The 19730-nt window shown below is 30.0% G+C and overlaps 1 protein-coding gene across 2 annotated transcripts in view; it reads left to right on the forward strand.

Annotated features, from left to right (window-relative positions):
• Positions 1 to 19730, forward strand: part of LOC129962041 (calpain-9-like) — a 95255-nt gene that overhangs the window by 46227 nt on the left and 29298 nt on the right. For both annotated transcript variants that reach the window (XM_056075731.1, XM_056075740.1), the window contains exons 3-6: positions 2517 to 2586; positions 14815 to 15067; positions 15920 to 16094; positions 17718 to 17792. In XM_056075731.1, the coding sequence (XP_055931706.1) occupies positions 2517 to 2586; positions 14815 to 15067; positions 15920 to 16094; positions 17718 to 17792 (573 nt within the window). The remainder of the gene's footprint in view (positions 1 to 2516; positions 2587 to 14814; positions 15068 to 15919; positions 16095 to 17717; positions 17793 to 19730) is intronic.

Below are 19730 nucleotides of genomic sequence, written 5' to 3' on the forward strand. Positions count from 1 at the left end.
ATTATTCATGATAAAAAATTACACAAAATGATTTCCAAATTTCAAATGAAAACTTTTATGTGTATATTTAATATCATAAAGAAATGACTCTGAGGATATGCTTTGTTAAATTGTTCTATGAAATTGAATTACGTTGTTGTTTCACTATATTTACAAATTTAATTGAATAATTTAATTTTTTGGATTTGTCCAATGTCTCAGAATAACTATTTCAGAAAAAAAAATTGCAAATTTATTGAAATCTAAGACTGATTTGACGAACTAGACATTGCACTTCTGCAAGCATTCAAAGATTTGATTGCTGTTATTAGTTTGCGATGAACATTCTTGAGCACTTAACAAATCTGATTCTTTTGTATCATCCTATTAAATCAGCAAAAAAGAAAGCAAGAAGTCAGCAATATTGTAATATATGATAAATGTAAAGTAAGTAGCGTTTTATAGTAATAATTTTTCTGTATTGATATATTATAGTGATAAATAAAGATAAGTAATTATCTAAGTAAATCTAATCTTACGCATTAAAATTTATAATGTTACTTTTATGATGATGTGTGATTGATCTCAAAAACCTTGTTTATTAGATGAATCTTATTCAAATTGGGATAGCTTCCTCCATATTTAAAAACAATTCATATTTGTTTTTCCTTTCACTTGTTCTTATAGTTTCTTATTGCTTTCTTTTATTGCGGATTTCTCCTCTAAACACATGTTTGTTGAGGAAATCGGCATTCTAAATTAAACAGGGAATATAAATGTGATCAAGAAAATGATAACGCAAAACAATGGTTTCTGGGCCGTGTTTCCTTTCATGCCAAAAATCTAATCTAGTTATCATCATCTGAAAAAATAATCGTTACAATAATTTTATTAGGATAGAATTGTGTACAATTTTCATCAATCAGATCTGTTGAAATCTATTGAAATTTAAAATATCGCTTTTTAAATTTTCTTTTTGTGTTTCATATCGAAGAAAGAAATGATATTAAAGATTTAACTGAGCAAGATTTTAATAAAGATAAAAATAATAGACTCAGAAATGAGAGCATACCATTTATTGTATCGATTGATAAACTGATTATTTCGAAGTTGAATAAACTGATTTAAAGAGAGACTACATAAAATAAAATCATATTTACTGTCAGGAAAAATAAAACAAAAATGCCAGTGTTTTTTAGTTTTTTGAAGACCGCAGAACGTTGAACGTTTACAGAAGCAAAATTATTTTCACAAATATGGGTAAATTATTCGATGAAGCTTTGCTGTTGGAAGTATATGCCTAGTTTCAATAGGTTAAGGACGTAAACGCTTGTTCCATTTTTTCGGGACACCCTGTAAAAACACTATTCTCAGCACAATTTTTTTAAAAATAAAAATATTGTAGTTCACAATTAATTTTTTTTCATTGTTTTACTACATTCTAATAGATTAAAAGATCCGTATTAACACTTTTATAACTTTTAATTAAATAAAATAATCCGTTAACTCTGTGACAAAAGAAAAATTCTCCAAATTTATAAGAAATGCAAATCTTAAAGTGAAAAGTATCTTTTTACCTTTAATACCTTTAAAAAGTTGGTTTATTTTTTTGTGAGCAAGGAATAATTCATTTGTTATTTGAACGAGCTGTCTGAAGGAAACACCTCTCTCCTCCCTTCCTTCCTCTCTCCCAAAAAATGTAGTAACATAAATTAGTTGCCTCAAAACAACGGAACAATGTCCTTCCATATAGAATTTTATTGAGATAAAATAATGAAATAGCACAAGAATATAACTATTTTCATCATATCCCTCTTAAAACATCGTATTTGAACTCGCTTGCTCCTTCAAAATGTTGATTCAATTGACAGCAATTAGAAAAAACAATTCAGAAAATATCTTCATGCTGCCATTGCAAAAATATTTTAAAGTTAAAATTGAAATTAATACTTTATCGCAGAATAATAACAATAATTTAATCTGATTAAATATCCTACGCCAAATTCTCTTCTGAATAAAAAATGAACTCAGTAGTGGTCCGTAGAGGATAAATGTAACATGGCCTTCCGATTTTTTTAGTTTCTTTAAGTATTTTCTCAATAGCTTTATTGCAACCGCATACATATCACATGTCATTCATTTCCTTATTTTGTGTCTGTTTACAGTTTGTTTATGTGCCATTAAATTTCTGCGTGAATTTTTTTAAATCTTATTTTTATTTGAAATCTCTAAATCTTCTGGAATATTTATAGAATTGTGTATGTTACGTACTTGTATTATATTTTATTTAATCAAGTACTTGAATTATATTAATGGCGCAATAAGTGTCCTTTTACAGTCTCAAAAATATTGCTAGAAACAAATATGTTGGAAAACCTAACAATTGCATATCTAAATACAAATCTCAACAGCCATTTAAAATAATTAAACAATTTTTAAATTAATAATAGATCTCTAGATGTACTGGTGATTTTTATATAATTTTTTTTCCTTCACCTGCTTAGTAAAGCATTAAGATTCCTTTTTTTATTTTACAGGAGCTATGCGCTCGTCCAAAGTTTATTTCCGAAAGCACGTCTCGCTTCGATATCGAACAAGGAGAATTAGGTAAGAATGCCAGTTTATCGGATGTAATTTTATTAAAATGTTTATGTTCTTAAACATTTTAATATAATCATGAATATATGAATATTTTTTTTAATCTGTTCCTTTGTTCTTCTTATGGATTCATGTTGAAAATAAATCCCTGTGAATGACTTTTTTTTTTTTTGTATTTAGTGTAGGATCGGCAGTTCCAAAGTTAATTTTAGAATTACAAGTCTTATTAATTTCGGGAAAGAAGGTAGAATATACTTCTAAATAGATGAAAAAATTTCTGCCTTTTGCTCTTTATTTGTTTTCTCGATATTTTAAGATGTTTTCTTAAAAAGTAGTTGGTGTTCCATTTTTTCCTTGTATTAAATCCATCATAAACTATACGAAAGGGGCCGCGGTGGTCCGGTGTAAGGTCTCGGCTTCGGAAACGGAGGATTGCTGGTTAGAGACTCAATTCCACTGAAGAATCGTTTTGTAAACGGAAGTCTGGAGAGGGAAATGCCAGCTCAGATATCGTCCTCGTCATCTGACTCCAGTTCAAAATTAGGAAGTACTTCCTAAAATAGTCATAGTGTTGCTTTAAAACTGGAATTTAACATTATTAAACTAAAACTATAGGAAAAATATCGTTCGAAACCTTCATTTATAAGAATTGGGTGTGTGAATATTACGGATATGCTTAAAATAACTCTGGCGAAAAATCCCATGCTTCATAGACTCATGACATAAAACAAGTGCTCCTATCATCAAATCACTGTGTTACGCTTCCCTCCAACGTAAGCAAATAAATTAATGTAATAACAGTAGATTTCAAAATTAAATTAGCTTGGTCCATTTGATGTACATTATGTGAGGGTGAATTAATTCCATTGATAAGATGGAAATTTTAAATAAATACACCTGAGGATCTACTTAAATATGAGTAGAATCTAAATTAATTATTTAAAGATTTACATTTCTGCATGTATAAATATTTTGAAATGAATACGACTACGAAGAATTGGAGGTTGTACGTATTCAGTGATATCAGCATAAAAATGAGAAATAGAATTTTAAACCTCATTTTTGTAATTTCTTATTTTTATGCATTTCGATTTTTAAATCAAGAATTTATTAACATTGAATTCGGGAAATAAAATTAAGTCAGTGCTTATTTTTCTTTAAGGGCATTTTAAAATCTTTCTAATTCGCTGAATTATTAAGAATTCATGCAGAATTAAAGCTTTACTTTTTGTTTTTTTATTTAAAAGAAACATAGTTGTTTGAGTAGAAAGTTTTATCACTTTCGAAAAGTGCATTAAACTTTCTAATTTGGAAATTCCCTTTAAGATAAAGAAATCATCAGCGGATTTAAAAATTCAGCAAGCTGTCAAAATCTAAATGGTTCTTAACATAACAGCGGATCCATCTCAAAACACAAAAGTTTATTGTCAATGCATCGTGGAGCATCAGATAACGATTTAAATTATAACTTCCTGAAACAATAAATAGAAACCTCAAATGGGCAGGTTTCGAACGTGACAGCAATTGTTTGTTGACAATAAGCACAATTCTATTGAAGAAGAACCGAGCAGTCTCTTAGATAAAAAACACCTGGTCCTACAGTTGGAGTACAATACCTGAAAGATATAAATTAAATAATCACTTTGAACTGACTTAAAAAACATTTGATGAACTTTCGAAGCTCATAAATAAAAATACGTGTTCAAAGGTCAACTCAATTGACATATGTAACATAAGAAATAATGAGTAGTTGTTGAATTCATGCGAACTATTTGTTCTTTATTTGAATTCTTTTTACAGAGTGATTCAAATTATAATATCCTTATTTGGGACGCCTAGCGAGAGAACCAGTCAGCGTAATGCCTTTAAATTTAGAGGATAAAAATTTCAGGCAATGGGATATTGATTGGTTCATTAAAAAAATAGTTCAAAAAATACCGCTAGGTGAAATGTGGTATTACGATCGGTTTAAGGTAACGAATATGAAACAGGACATCAACAATAAGGGACAGAACGCAAGGTAAAAATCTAATAAACTTTTCTACACTATATAAATTTTCGTTTCTACAGAAATTTCATTGATAGTAACAAACGAAAGACAGCAAAAACAGCAAATAGAAGTGGCTAGCAGGATACACTGTATTATAACACGATTCAGCGCCATGCAACAGATCGGGTTCGATGTTGCGAAAGTGCAAGAGTGTTCTGGTTTTTCAAATCCACCAGATTCCTTATTTCCTCTGTAAACTGGTTCTCTCGCCAAGGCGGCCCAATCAGGGATACTTTAATTTGAATCACCCTGTATTTATTATACATTTTTGTTTAATGTTGTAGACTTTGGCCCTTGTTTCAAAAAGAAACATAAAAATAACGATGAATGATGTTTATTGGCTTTTTCTTAAATATCTGAAAATAGGAGCTGCTTGTATAATGCAGTAATTATGAGGAAGGAAGATAGAATCTCAGAACTAATTATATATCCGCAGATCCAATTATATATGTATAATGATAAATACTATTTAATATGTATAATGATAAATACTATTTAATATGTATAATGATAAATCATAAAAAATCTTTCTGAAATTTTTTTGTTTCATATTAATTTATAATCAAGCAGAGTATTTCTCTATTAACAAATAGGTATTGCCTCAAAAAGGATGCAAAATGAATCGAACAAAAAACACCAAGAAATTATCTGCAAGACTATTCATTTTTTCAAAAATTTGGCCAGCCTATAGATTATTACTATCTAGTTAATATGTAGTTTTGTTATATAGATTATTCCTATTTTTGCGGAAAGTATTATTTTGTCATTTTTGAAGCATTTTTAACTTGAAGCATTTATGCATAGAAAAATTTTCTTAAACTTTAATTTGTAAGTAACTCTTGAATTCATTCGTCTCGCTTACTGAGAATTTTTCGTTTCAATTTTTGAAATCCTGCTGTGATTTTCTTTAATATTAAAGAATTACTATCTTTTCTATTTTGAATGATGGAAAGAGGTGCCATTTCAACCCTTTGACTACAAACTGGACATATACATCCCAGTAACCTTTTAAATTCAGCTTAAATAGTTCTAAGTAATAGTAGTTTTTTCATGGTGAGGGGGGAGGGTCTATTTGGCCATCATGTCCTAACCACGGATGTTATAAAACATCTGGAAAAAAATTGAATAGGTTTGTCTAATATAGATGCTGTTATCTTTATTTTTTACGCAACTGCAGAGAAAAAGATTTTTAAAAATTGATAGCCAAAGAGTTAAAGAAATTTATAAATTAAAAAAGATCTTATCTAAAAGAAAACTATGAATTAAAAGAAAGAAGATTCAAAAGAGAATTAAATATTCTGGCTCCAATCTTATTAGGTCAATCAGGCTAATTCACACTTGTGATGCTGATGTCTTATTACAGTTCTTTTTATCTATCCGGGCCGCGGTGGCCTGGTGATAAGGGCTCGGCTTTAGAGCAGGGTGGCTTCCGGTTCAAGAGCGGGTATGATGCATGTTAATTCCGTTGGGGCGAAACGTCCTCCCGCCTGTGTGCTGTAGGAGTTTGAAGAGGGAGATGTCATTTCAGGTATCATCCTCGACATTTGAGCGCGATTCAAAACTACGAGGTCCGTCCCAAAATAGCCCTAGTGTTGCTTTAAAATGAGACGTTAATCTAATAGAATTTCATTCCTTTCTTGATGAGATGTAGTCTTGCAAACTTATGCCACGACGATGATGATACAAAGTTTGAAAATTTTCAGAATTTCATTATACATTCATCTAATCAAAATGATTAAATTTTGATTTCATATCAATAGCGTCTTTTGACAAGAATTTGAGAAAAAAAATTGTTTTGAAAGTTCTTTTGTATTTATGATAATGATTTATATATTAGAAACTAAAAAGTATTGAACAAAATAAAAATGAAATATATCTCCTCTATTGTAAATTAAAGTAACTGAAGTAAAATCTTAATGATCTGCAGGTGCTAATTCCTAAGTATCATTTAAAATCATTTATTTAAAGAAAAGAGTTTAATATCAAATCCAAATCAAATGATCGTCTTTTTTCTTTGTAAAAAAAGTAAACAAGCAACTTGCAAGTACAGAATTTCACTATTTAATAAGTCATTACTGAATATCTAGACCCCCCCTCCCCGCTTTATAAATATAAAGTGTTCAAAGGAATGTTATAATCCGGTTACTTTACTTATTATAAGCGGAATTCAGAATATGCGCAATCCAATACCTCGGATAATCGGAAGTTTATTCTACATCCTTAATCAATTTATTTGTATTCACTTAAATTTAATAATAACTAAAATAATAGTATAAATTTCACTTCATATCAATTTAAATATTAATGACAAAAAAAAAAACCTGCTCTTAAATTTCACATATAACAAAAGTATGTTAATTCATTATTTAAGGCAGTTATAATTCAAAAGATGAGCCATTTATACTTCATGGATAAGACTCGTTAAATCACGGTATGGCAGAAACGATAAGCGAGTTTCTTTAGTGAATGTTGTTCATTTGCTTTGCTATTGACTGATTTCATCTTATTTCCGTTTGCGAAGATTCGTTATTTTAAATTCATTTTCTTATTTATTCTTTCAAAACAAGTAGACGTATTTAAATAACGGTAAATAATATTAACTGTGTAGCTGACTCGTTTGACCGGAACAAATGATCAGTTTTTTTTATGTTAACTACTCAATTATTTTTCGATAAAGAGTCTGCTTTAAATATCAATAAATCCGTTTCAAAATAATATGGCCCTTTATTTTGTTAGTCATTAATATCTCGTTTTCCAATACAAGAATTTTTTAAGGTGATAAAACTAGAGACAGCGAGACATCAGAACAATTTCCCATCTCAGTTTTTTTTCCCAAACTGAGAAAGTGCGATTTCCCAAAAATGAAATGAATTGTTCCGGATCGTCCAAGTTATTCTTATTAGTAAACATTTAACGATAAACATTATTAACCAAAAGCAATTTTGATATATATTTATGTTTAGTGTTTTTGTTAAATGTGGAATTTTATAAATGAGTTTTGAGTCATTTCCTGCAATGTTCATATTGTGATGTTTCGTATGTTTAATGTATTCTCGATGACAACGTACTATTTTGATATTTTCACACCTTCATTATCAGGCAGTTAATATAATTTCTTTTTAATTCCATACTGATGACGCTATCTTAGAAATCGAAAAGGATCGAGAGGATCTTTGATAACATTAATTTCGTAAGTCTATATTTATTGTAATAATAATCTAAATTCAAAATGAAATGCTGCAAAATAAATCTAAAAATAGTGCAATACATTTGAAAATACTAGTAGAAGTATATTCTCAGAGCTATTTTTTATTAAATTTATTTAACAAATTTCTATTTGATGATTCTTTCTTTCCAACTTCCGTTATGAATAGTTATGGCCATACTGTCGCAGAATAGTTTATATTCGTAGAATTCTGAGATAGAATATTCTATGAATGGTTACGATTATACAAGTGGATTAATCTGTTTACAAAAAAAAAAATGGTAAAGCAGTGGAACAAAGTATTTATGATTCTATTTTTTTTCTAATTTATTCAATTATATATGTATTTTTAATTTGTTGAACAATTTATTTTAACTTTTCCCTGTTTTTGTGTCTCCATTTAGCATTTTTTTTTCATTCCCATCCCATTTTATCTACTGACCTAGGTTAAGAATTACGGTTTCAAAACTTCACGATTTTTAACAACATTAACAATAGATAACCTACAGGAAAGATAAACAACACTTAATAACAATAAATAACCTGCAGAAAAGATAACCTGCAATTAAGATTTATAGGTTTATAAGTCTTTTTTTTTAATTTGCGTTAAAAGACCTTTTTCTAAATTTTTATAGAGTTTTTTCACACCATTTAAATTCGACAAAAACGAATAATCCACTTACGGCAGCGTTTCTCAACCTTTCAGTATTCGTGGCCCAGTTTTCAATCATAACTTTCATCGCCCCCCCCCTTACAATAAAATGTATACAACAATAATGTATATTGAGTATTTTGGATTCTGTTTTTAAATTATTTTTAATTTAAAAACAGAATCCAAAATACTCAATATACATTATTGTTGTATTTTTAATTAACTGCCAAAACAAGAGTAAACGCAAGCCAACGTTGGCGAGAAACCACATCTTTCACTTTGGACAAGCAGACAGTGAACAGATGAAGCAAATGAAAGCGGAGAAAATTTAAATATTATATTTGAAATGAAATCCAAATATGGAGATAACGTTAAAAGAACATGAAAGTAGAAAAATTCATAAATGAAAGTTAACCTAGACGGGGTGAGCTAAATTTAGAAACGGGGAATACATTTTTTAGAATAATAAAAGAAATAAAACAGAAGCCTGACAAAACGAAAGTGAAAAATATAGGAATGTTTGTGCAAGGGAATCCACACGACCGAGGCCGTCTCGAGCATGCGCGAAGTAAATGTTTTTTCATAAGAAGAAGGAAAATATTCGATGCGCAAATTTCAATTCCAGCCAGTCTCATTCGAGTCGATCCTTTTATCGTTATCGAATCAATTGTGAATTTGTATGTTATATATGTTTTCGTGTTAATTGCAATTCACCATATAAAATATTCACGGCAGCAGATTTATGCCGACTCATGAATAAATTTTTAAACGGAAGTAAGCAAGCATTAGACGATAGTCAAGCATCAACAAGTACACAGACGAGCGTGGTTCCGAAAATAAAATCAAGGAAATATTCTCAAGAATACTTAAATTTTGGGTTTACCAGTACTGAAGTAAATGAAGAAAAAAGGCCCCTGTGTATCATTTGCTCAAAATTGTTGGCCGCACACAGCATGAAACCTAATAAACTTAAACGACATTCGGAAAAGCTTCATAGTGAGAACGTCAACAAACCCAGAGAATTCTTCGAATTAAAATTAAAATCAAATAACAAGCAATAACAATCATAACAATTTGCGTGACAAATTGTTTTCAATACAGCTTGACGAAGCAACAGATAGTAATAAAGATGCTCATTTAATTGCCATGTTCGAATTTGTGGTAATATGTCAGTAGTAGAACTACTTTTCTGCAAAACAATAGAACTCAAAACATCAGGACTCGCATTATTTACTATTTTAAATGATTTTATGAACGAGGCAAACATAGAACGGAAAAATTGCGTCGGAATATGCACCGATGGTGCTCGTTCAATGTCCGAAAGATTCCAAGATATACAAGCACTTTTAAAACAAAAATCGCCTCAGTGCACATATTGCATGATCCACGGAGAAACTTTGGCTTCGAAAGAAATGAGTCCTGGTTTGAATATTGTGTTAACTACAGTTGTAACCGTAGTAAATTATATAAAAATGAGACTCCTGAAATCGAAAATCTTTTCCGCACTTTGTGAAGACATGGGTTCAGTACATTCAGCGTTACTATTTTATTGCGATGCAAGATGGTCATCACGTGGGAAATTTTTGCAACGTGTTTATGAATTAAGAGAAGAAATCGCCATTTCCTAGAAGAAGAAAACAGACAGGAGGCCGAGAATTTTCGCGATAGCTTATTTGTGATGAAATTGAGGTACTTGGTCGACATATTCGAGAACTGAGACTGGCTATTTCCAATATTAAGCCTTCCTTCGAAAAACTTTGCTCTGCAAGACAGGCCCAAGGAAGTCACTAATAATTATTAAATTTGTTTTTAATTTAGTATGTTTTGATTAAGTAAGTTGTTTTACTTCAATAAATTATTAAATATGTCGAAATGTATTTTGTTATCTATGTGTATGTGTGGTTTCCTTTTGGTCATAATATTTTCTCTTTTTCTCTTTTAAATAATATTTTCTCTTGGATATTCTCATGCCCCCCTTCTAGTGTGCTCGCGCCCCCCTAGGGGGGCGCGCCCCACAGGTTGAGAATCGCTGACTTACGGAAAATCCAGAATTTACTATGTAACATTTCTGAAATCAACATCCATTTATAGAAGCAATCCTACTGAGTATTTTAACTCTCACAAATCAATAGTAAAAATTATGTTGGTTAAACTATAGGTTTAGAGAATAAAGCGATTTCCAATTGAAGAAATATGCAAAGAATGTGAGAAATATGCAAAATTAAGGGTATTAGCATAAAAAATTTTTTATCGAAAATTATGTAACCTTTTGAAATCAGAGTAAAGTGGTATGCTAATATTTTTATTATAATTAAAAAAAAATAATGATTTCATTTCACGATGTTTATGAAATAATATTATTGTGATAGCACAAAGAGATGAGGAATTAGTGTATAAGTTGGCAATACTTAAATACGCTTCTTGAATGTAAGAAGATATAAAAAACGAAATTAAAAAAGAAAATATTGAAGTCCTTGGAAGTAAATTTAGGATAGTCATGCCTCATCATGAGTTTAAGAATTTTTTTTATTTGAAACACTTTTATCGGTCTGCAAACAACAGGTGATGAAATGCCAGAATTAAATATAGCTTCTAATGAAATGTTATAAAAAAACATTTAACTGGAGATAGCACTTTCAATTTATCATTTTTAGCTTGATAGTTTCCCCCGATTCTTCCTATTCCATCTTTTTTATGTATTTGATATCGAGTAGATTAAATCTGTTTGTACCTTAAGAATTTCCAAAGCAGTTATTCAATGATAAATTTATATATAGGTTTAAGATACATACTTTTATTGGTATATTCAGCAGTAGATTTTTTTTTCATTTTATTTATTTTCTACTTTTGATTTATAATTCATAATTCATTTTTGCATATCACCAAATCTCATAATCAAATTCATTACCGGGTAGTGGAACAATCTAAAAATTAAAGATGAACTTCAAATAATCGATAAACTTATGATTAAATTATGAAAATATCAATATATTGTTATTAATGATGACAAAATATTAAACTACAGTATTGTCATTAATAACACACAAGTGTGCAAAAATTCAAAACTCATATCACACTTGGAAGTGAATAAAATTTTTATAAGTATGAAACAAGTCAAAGTACATAAAAATATTTAAAAATAAAACCAATCATCTGGTATTTGATGGCAAATATATTTTTTATTTGTTCGGATATTATAAACATCATTTCAAAAGCGGATTTTCAAAATCATAATTTGAAAAGTCACATTTATCTTCAAATCATGCCATTGAATTCATTTCTAAGACATGACTTGAGAAAATAATCGACAGTGTAAAGAATACTTGTAAGAGCTCAAAGGCATTCTAATGTAAATACTAACAAACCGAAATGAATAGGAAAAATAATATAAATTTGCATATCATGACAACTTCTTGGGATCACTCTTTGAGAAAAGATTGTTATCCACATAATGTTTCTTTTTGCCGAGTACTTATTTATACTGTTTTGATTTTGCCTTCGACGAAAATGCCGTCTGTAATCAAAGACCGGTGTACTTTGTATCCCGGAAGAGAAGAGCGCTTCATTGTTTAATTTTTAAAAAAAATGTATTCATCAGACACTAAAGGGAACTTGCCGATCAATCAATCCAGTTTATCCATTCATTGCTTATTTTCTCTGCCTTGATTCTAAAAGTGTGAGTAATGCCTTGTTGGGATTAAATTAAGAAATCTCTTAGACTGAATAAAAATAAAACAGCCTTTTAGATGTTAAATAAACAACTGAACGCTGGACAAAAACTTTTGTTTGATTGTGTAGCTCATTCAAAATGGACACATAAAGACAAGAAGTAATTGTATTTCGAATCGCGTGTGTGCCGAGTTTTTTAATATCACTCATAGGAACTTGTTTAATAAATTTATAATATCATTTATCTATTAAAGAAGTGATTCATTAAATAAAAACTTCTATATTGCCTTGGCAATCTCATTAAGGTTCTATGTAACATCAATGAGATAGTTAAGGGGATGTCATAAAAAGCGTTTGTTCTTTTGAAATGTAATCAATACATTGAATGTAAAAATGTTTGTTTGAGGAACATTCATTTCAAATACACAATAGTTACAATTTAGTAGTGATAAAACATGACGCTGTTATGAGGCCGGAAGTAATAGAAGTAGAATTCGTGACCTGTTGAGGAGAAAAAGATATCTTTTTATGTTTGCTTCCATTTGCTTCAATCTTTCTATTCTTATTTGCCGAAAGAATTATTTTTCCGAGTAATGAACCATTGTTATCTGTGAAATAATAAGAAATTGAGACAGTGAGGAAATCAAACCTTAATTTAAGAAGCGAGTTTTATTTTGCTTCGTAGCTGTTTATCATTGATGACTTTTAAGAACTTATGCTTTAATAATCAACTGAATGTCAAATAGACCTAACGTAAATTCTTTGCACTATATATATATATATATATATATATATATATATATATATATATATATATATATCAGCTTAATATGAAAAAATTACATTGTTTTTCTAATTAAATCATGTTATGATATGAAACTATTATCAAGAAAACTAGGAAAATTGTAATGTTCTACCTCAGATGAATCATAAAGCTTTTCAATTAATAAAATTTCCGATATTAATATCGTAGAACCTCGATTATCCGAACTGATTGGGATGGAAACCTTCCTGGATAGCCAGAAACGCGATAATTTTAAGTCATAATTCTCTTTTCTTTCAGCATATTTTTTTCTCCAAAATTCGGCATTAAAAATTGTTAAAATAAGGCATGAAGTACTATCACATATTAGCATTTTAGCAACTCTATTATTAATTATCATTACTTTGCATAAAGTGGTTTAAGAATGCAACTAATTTTTACTATTTTCTTTGCATTTTAAGAATATTTCTTTAAAGGTAATTGGAAAAGATCCCCATCCAAATTTACGCCGACGTAAATACCTCCGCCGACATATTTAGAGTTCCATTTCCAAGAAAATACATGAAATTCACTCTAATCACTATTTAAGCCTTTAGGAATGGTATTATTTTTATTTTGTCCCTCTTTTTATCCACCTGAGTTACAAACGATCCATTCCCGCCAGCGACCCTTTACAAGGAACTGCATCGTTTTCCATTGTCAACTTCGACAATCTTCTCTCAAAATTCCGATGGCATTATTAAAAAATATAAAACACATTTCAATTCCCCGATACCAACTCAGAGATATCGGTTGATATAAGGCTAATAATCATGGCTCTTTTATTATGAAGATCTGTGTTTGTTTGCTTTCAGGATGCAAATATATTGTAAATTTGCATTTGCATGAACAAAAAAATAAAATTGTTGTTGCGAACCTTATTTGTCCCTCAGTTCAAAAAAGGTGATTTTACCATTGAATTTAGTATACAGGAAGATTGGAAGATATTGGACTAAATTATAGATTGTGATTTTTTTTCCCATTATGTGTTCGTAAACATCTCATATTGCTTGCGGCGTGCTCTTTGTCCATCGCGATCGTCGGATTCGATTTGCTGCGATTTCTTTGCAAGGAGATCCATAAAAAGATCCATGCCGGACATCCTGTTTTAATCTGAAGAAGATCTTGCCTGCAGACTGTGTTTCAGTAGGAAATACATAAGCATTCCTGCAATTTTTCAAATGCACGAGAATGATTGCACCGACAATGTGAAGCTTGCATAATTGTTACTAATTTTGTAATGCGGTGCGTAATTGTTGTTAATTTTGTAATGCATTGCATAATTGTTACACTTTTGAGAATCTAATGTATTTGAATGGGATTTATCGTAAGAGCATTTTTTCCCTTTTTTTCATCTGACCAGCCCTCAATTTTTATCTCCTTATTTTTCTTGATCAGTGTTGGTTGATACTATGGTAAAAAAACATCTCAGTTTATTCTAGGTATATCTAACATACTTTTTTTTTTAACTCGGTTCGATATTTTTCGAATATATAATATTATTCATTATTGCTTTACGATGTTGTACTTAGCTTGACTCACACTACGTTTAAGTAAACTTGTTTAAACACTTTTATTATATTTTGAAAGTTTGAAAAATTACAGACTACAAAAAAGTCATGAATGAGTATCATCTTAATAATCAGTTGCTATTTACAACTCTCTAACATTAATTTACGACTTTACTCTCACAATGAATTATTACACATATTTTTATTTTTAGTGCTGAAAAAATGAACTTTATTTACTGATCACATAAAAAAATGAGATGGCATGTTAGACAATCGCCTAAAAATTACAACAGAAAAATGATGCCTTTTATAAATCCAGTAATCAAAAATCTTCTGTTTTTTACATAGGAGACTACAGCCTCGTCGCCGCCGTTTCCTGCTTAACAATGACCCCGCGCTTCCTGGAGCGAGTCGTACCACCAGACCAAAGCTTCCAACAGGCTTATTGTGGCATCTTCAGATTTCGGTTCTGGAAATTCGGAGACTGGGTGGAAATCGTGGTGGATGACAGACTGCCGACTGCCAAAGGAAGACCCCTGTTTCTCAGATCAACTGACCCCACTGAGTTTTGGCCCGCACTACTTGAGAAAGCTTATGCCAAGTATTATTTGTTTTCGTTTAATTGATCTTAATTATTCAATAAAGAATTGTAAATTTTTATTTTACTTGAATTGTATTATTTGTTTATATTGAAATTATTACTGAAACAGAATTCATTTCATACTGAGTGAGAAATTTCTATAACGGGTGCATTAAGACATTTTAAACAGTTATATCTGAGATTTCATTTGTTCCGTCAAGACACGTTTGCATTAAGCCAGAATTGCCAATCTAATAAGATTACGTAAGCTCAGGAAAAGCAGACAATACCGTATATTGGAGACAGATTGTGGAAATAAACGATATAATAATAAATATGCGGTTGTCTCAATGGGATAGCAAAACTGTTTTTTCTTCAATTTCTGTGCATCCACAATCCTACTGGACTGTCGACACTGATTTAATATTAACACACCTTTCATAGTTTATGTTCTGCGCTTCTAAAAGTTGTTAACTGCTTTCTTCATTTTGAAATATGCAGTTAGACTCCATTTCTGTGCAGTCTAGTCAATTTTAATAGCTTTCCTTTGGATGGAATGTTTCTTTGAATTAATGATTAGCATAAGAAGATGCGATGCTCATCTTTCAAACAACTTAGTGGAAAGCCAAAAATTGCCAGAGTATTGTCATTAAAGCTTAGTTAATGATAATCAAGTTACTTATAAAAATAATGCAATTAATATATAAAATATTGTCAAATAATGGCCCAGATGTTACTCATTTTCCTGTACTAGATAAAGTTACGTTTCATTTTTAGCATCAAACCAATTTGGTATTCTAGTTTTGAATAATTGCAACTCATAAATATACGAATTTTGTATAAAAAAAGGTGATTTTTTACTAATTTTTATAGATTCTATTGTGGTTATGCGAATCTCTTGGGAGGGCGAACATCACAAACGCTGCAAGACATGACAGGTGGTGTTGGGCAGAATTTTCGAATTTCGGAGCACGATCCACATGTCATGTTCCAGACGGTCAACAGTTCCATCTCCAGGTCCACTTTATTAGCTGCCAGCATTCGAACAGTAAGTCCCTACTAACACGTTTGGATGTTTTACGTCTAGGCAGGATCTTTAAATCTTGCTGATATTACTTTCAAAACAGATAAGACACAATTTCGTATTTTCATTGCTAATTTTCAATTTTATAAAAACTTCGCAGCGATACATAGATAAACTGATCTTTTAAAAATATTTGGAAATAATTTAAATTGTTTAAAAAAATAATAGTTTTAATAGTTGTACGCCTTCTGTCAGTTTTACATTTCGACCTCAAAAAATCCCATCCTCATAAAGTTTTGGACTAAGAGGTCTAAATTTTATAAATACTGATTTCTAAAAGACTTATTTTCTTTAACCAATTGAATACATTTTATTTTGCATTATATTTATAGAAATTAAAACTGTCGCAGAAGGCCATATGAAAGAAGGTATTTGCAAATCGATTACATTGCTAATAAGACGTGTTATAAATAATTGTTTGAGTCAATTTTGAAAGCTTCTTTACTAATTATGTAACCAAACGAACAAATAAAAAAAAATCAAAATGACATTTATTTCAAATATATATGACAATAAGTTCTTTTATAATTTAATAATGTATTCCGAGTATTATCAGTCTAGTTAAATAATTTTATATATTTGATGATTATATAAAATAATTTCTGTAGACAGTTTATCATGCAGCAAATAAATTTTAAAATGATTAGTCAACTTTTAACAATAACAGTTTCAACCTTTTGTAGCTGGATATTAACATATACGTTATTAATAATGAGTCAATTATTATTCCGTCACTGTTTTAATTTTCATTTTACTTTCCCTAACTTTTATCAATTATGCCATAAAAATTCAAACTAGTAAACATTTTTTTATCAGTTTTCTGTCTATTTATCTTTTAATTTACATTTTTGTTTTTTTTCTTGCAAAATATAAATAATTAAATGTACATAGTGTTTGACTAGTAATGCCCACCTTAAAAACATTGTCGCATAGATAAACCGTGTGTTAACTTAAGTCAAAGATAAAACTCGCTCATCTCAACTGGAAACTTTATTCAAGGAACTTCACCTTACATCTGTTTTTATCCAAAAGACAAAATGTCTCAAATCTTTCAGATTTAGAAAGATACAGAAATTTTAAGAGCATTCTGGAACTAACGTGAAGTAACAGAAAGTAAATCAATAACGAAGCAATTTTTAGGCAACTTGCCTGCAGTCAGATACGAACTTGCGAACTGCTGCTTTCAGTTCAAAGCATTCTACCACTGAGCAACCCGTCCGCACTTAGTTAGAACAAGTTTCGTTTCAATATTTATTATTTTGGTGAATTTCCAACGAAGATGGAATAATATACTTTCTTATTCATTCATAAATGCGAATTGATTCATCCGGGCTCCAATAATGCTGTGAAATCGGATACCATTATTTGAGTATTACTCCAATCGATGGTATTATTCAGAAGTAGAATTAAAGCATAATTTTTTTGAGTGTCTGTTTTAAATGAAGCTCTTTTCCATTTAGAGCATTGAATTTTTTCTTCTTCTTTTCGATCAACTGAATGGTTGGTTGCTCAAGAAGTTGATCTCTTCTGAAAAGAGATCCATCTTATCCAATTTACTACAGCATGTCTTCTGTTCCTGTTTTACAGGAGCAGCGCTCGCCGGTGCGGCTAAGGAATGGATTAGTTACGCAACACGCTTACAGTGTGACTGGCCTGGCCAGGGTAAGAGAACGATCTTTTGCTTCATTCTTGTAACTTTAGAGGTGCTATTTTAAGAGATGTTGCAAATTGATTGAAAATGTGTTCGCGTCATTTACATCGACCTGCTATTTTTGAAAATGTTTATGGAACTTATTTAAAAGTCATTCAATTATGTAAAATAATGCACATTTACTTCACAAAGTTTGAAAATAGTATTGATTTAATTTTTATTAATCAATATCACTCAAATTTGGTATCATGTATCCTTGATATTGGTAAGAGAATTTTATAGTATGTTAAATGCATGAATGGTGTAAATAATTTATATGACTATGCGTTTCATCAGCTATGAAGTATTTTCTTTCAGTTCGTGAACTATATACAGTTAATATATATATATATATATATATATATATATAAAGTTAGGACAGGGATAATAAATTGTTATTTTATAATATCTTGGTATTTAATAAATGAAATCCTAATAAATTTGATAATTATCTCCTCACTTTTATTTTTTCTTTATCAGAGGTTTCGTGTGCTATTGAAAGGCACGAAGGAATTTGAATTCGTGACCATAGGTCATGGATTTTATTCTAGATATCCCCATAATCCTACTGTTTGAATCGGAACTCAAATGTGGGATACTCTTCTCTATATTTCCACTAATAAGGCAAATTATCACCATGTACTACATCTCAATATCTCATTAATTAGACCATTTGAGTTCAAGCATCTCAGATCATTGGAATACCATATTTTCTCTTTCAGAGACAAGAAAATATTCCTACCCTGTCCAAAAACCACAATGACCAGTTTGACTTTTGATATAAAAAACCCAATGATCAGTTTGATTTTTGACAATAACCACAATGACCAGTTTGAGACTTTCTTCAAAAACCTCCCTGTACCCCAAAAACACTTGAGTGAGCGTCTCTAATGAACCTTTAACAAATTAATTAATTACCTGCTGCGCGTGAGTGCTTCACGGGTATCTAATCAATCAAATTCAATGAAAGAAAGAAGAAATTTCTAAGTGATAACCGGTGTCTCGAGCACCAACCGTGATTTCATTGAATGAAAATTTTTGGCCTCTCAGTATTTATAGTTTTAAATCATACTTCAATCACAAGAGCTTTCTTTGTATTACAAGATCACTTTCATCATCCAAAGAATGCATCACTTTTAATTTATTTTGAATTTCTAGCTAAAACGATACTAGATCAAATGGAAGTGGTTAGCAATAAATTACTTTTCGAAATTCGAATGCCCATATCGTTAATTTCTGCATACATTTTTAAATGTAAAATTTGTTATTACCTAGTCCATTGCTGACTTTCATATGCCAATGCAATACAAAGTTTATTTGAGTGCTGCAAAAAGAGTTTCATATATTGGCGAATATTAAATAATTCATAGCTAACATAAGATAAAATGTCTTTTAATGTTGTATTTAAGTAACATTAAAAGACATTAAGTTTTTTAGTTTAACTTGTTTTTTAGCTGAGCCTTTCCGGTGCGTTTTTGAGAGTTATTTTAAAATTTTTAGACTAGGAATATGCAATTCCTATAATTCATAAATCATTAAGTTGGAGAGAGCATATCAAATTTTTGCTTTCTGATCTTTTTTTTTTTTTTTTTTTTTTTGCTAAGGAGCTTGATTTTATTCATAGGTTATTTCGTTTTTTATGATTTCGTTTGAGCAAAAACTAGTCGCATAGACCATCGCAATTTCTTTTACAGTTTGTTGATTAATAAATAATGCTAATTGACGTTTCCGCCTAACGCTGAAAGATATTGCCTTATCGGTAACTCGTGCAGGAAATTCTCTCAGCGGTCAATTTGAATCTGTAGAAGAAAAAACTTTCATTGTTTATATTAACTGGTAATACCATTATTTAAATTAAATTATTATTATTAGTTAGATATGTATATTATACTTGCTTGAATATTTGCAGA

The sequence above is a fragment of the Argiope bruennichi genome, chromosome 1, assembly GCF_947563725.1.
Source record: "Argiope bruennichi chromosome 1, qqArgBrue1.1, whole genome shotgun sequence".
Classification (NCBI taxonomy): Eukaryota; Metazoa; Arthropoda; class Arachnida; order Araneae; family Araneidae; genus Argiope; species Argiope bruennichi.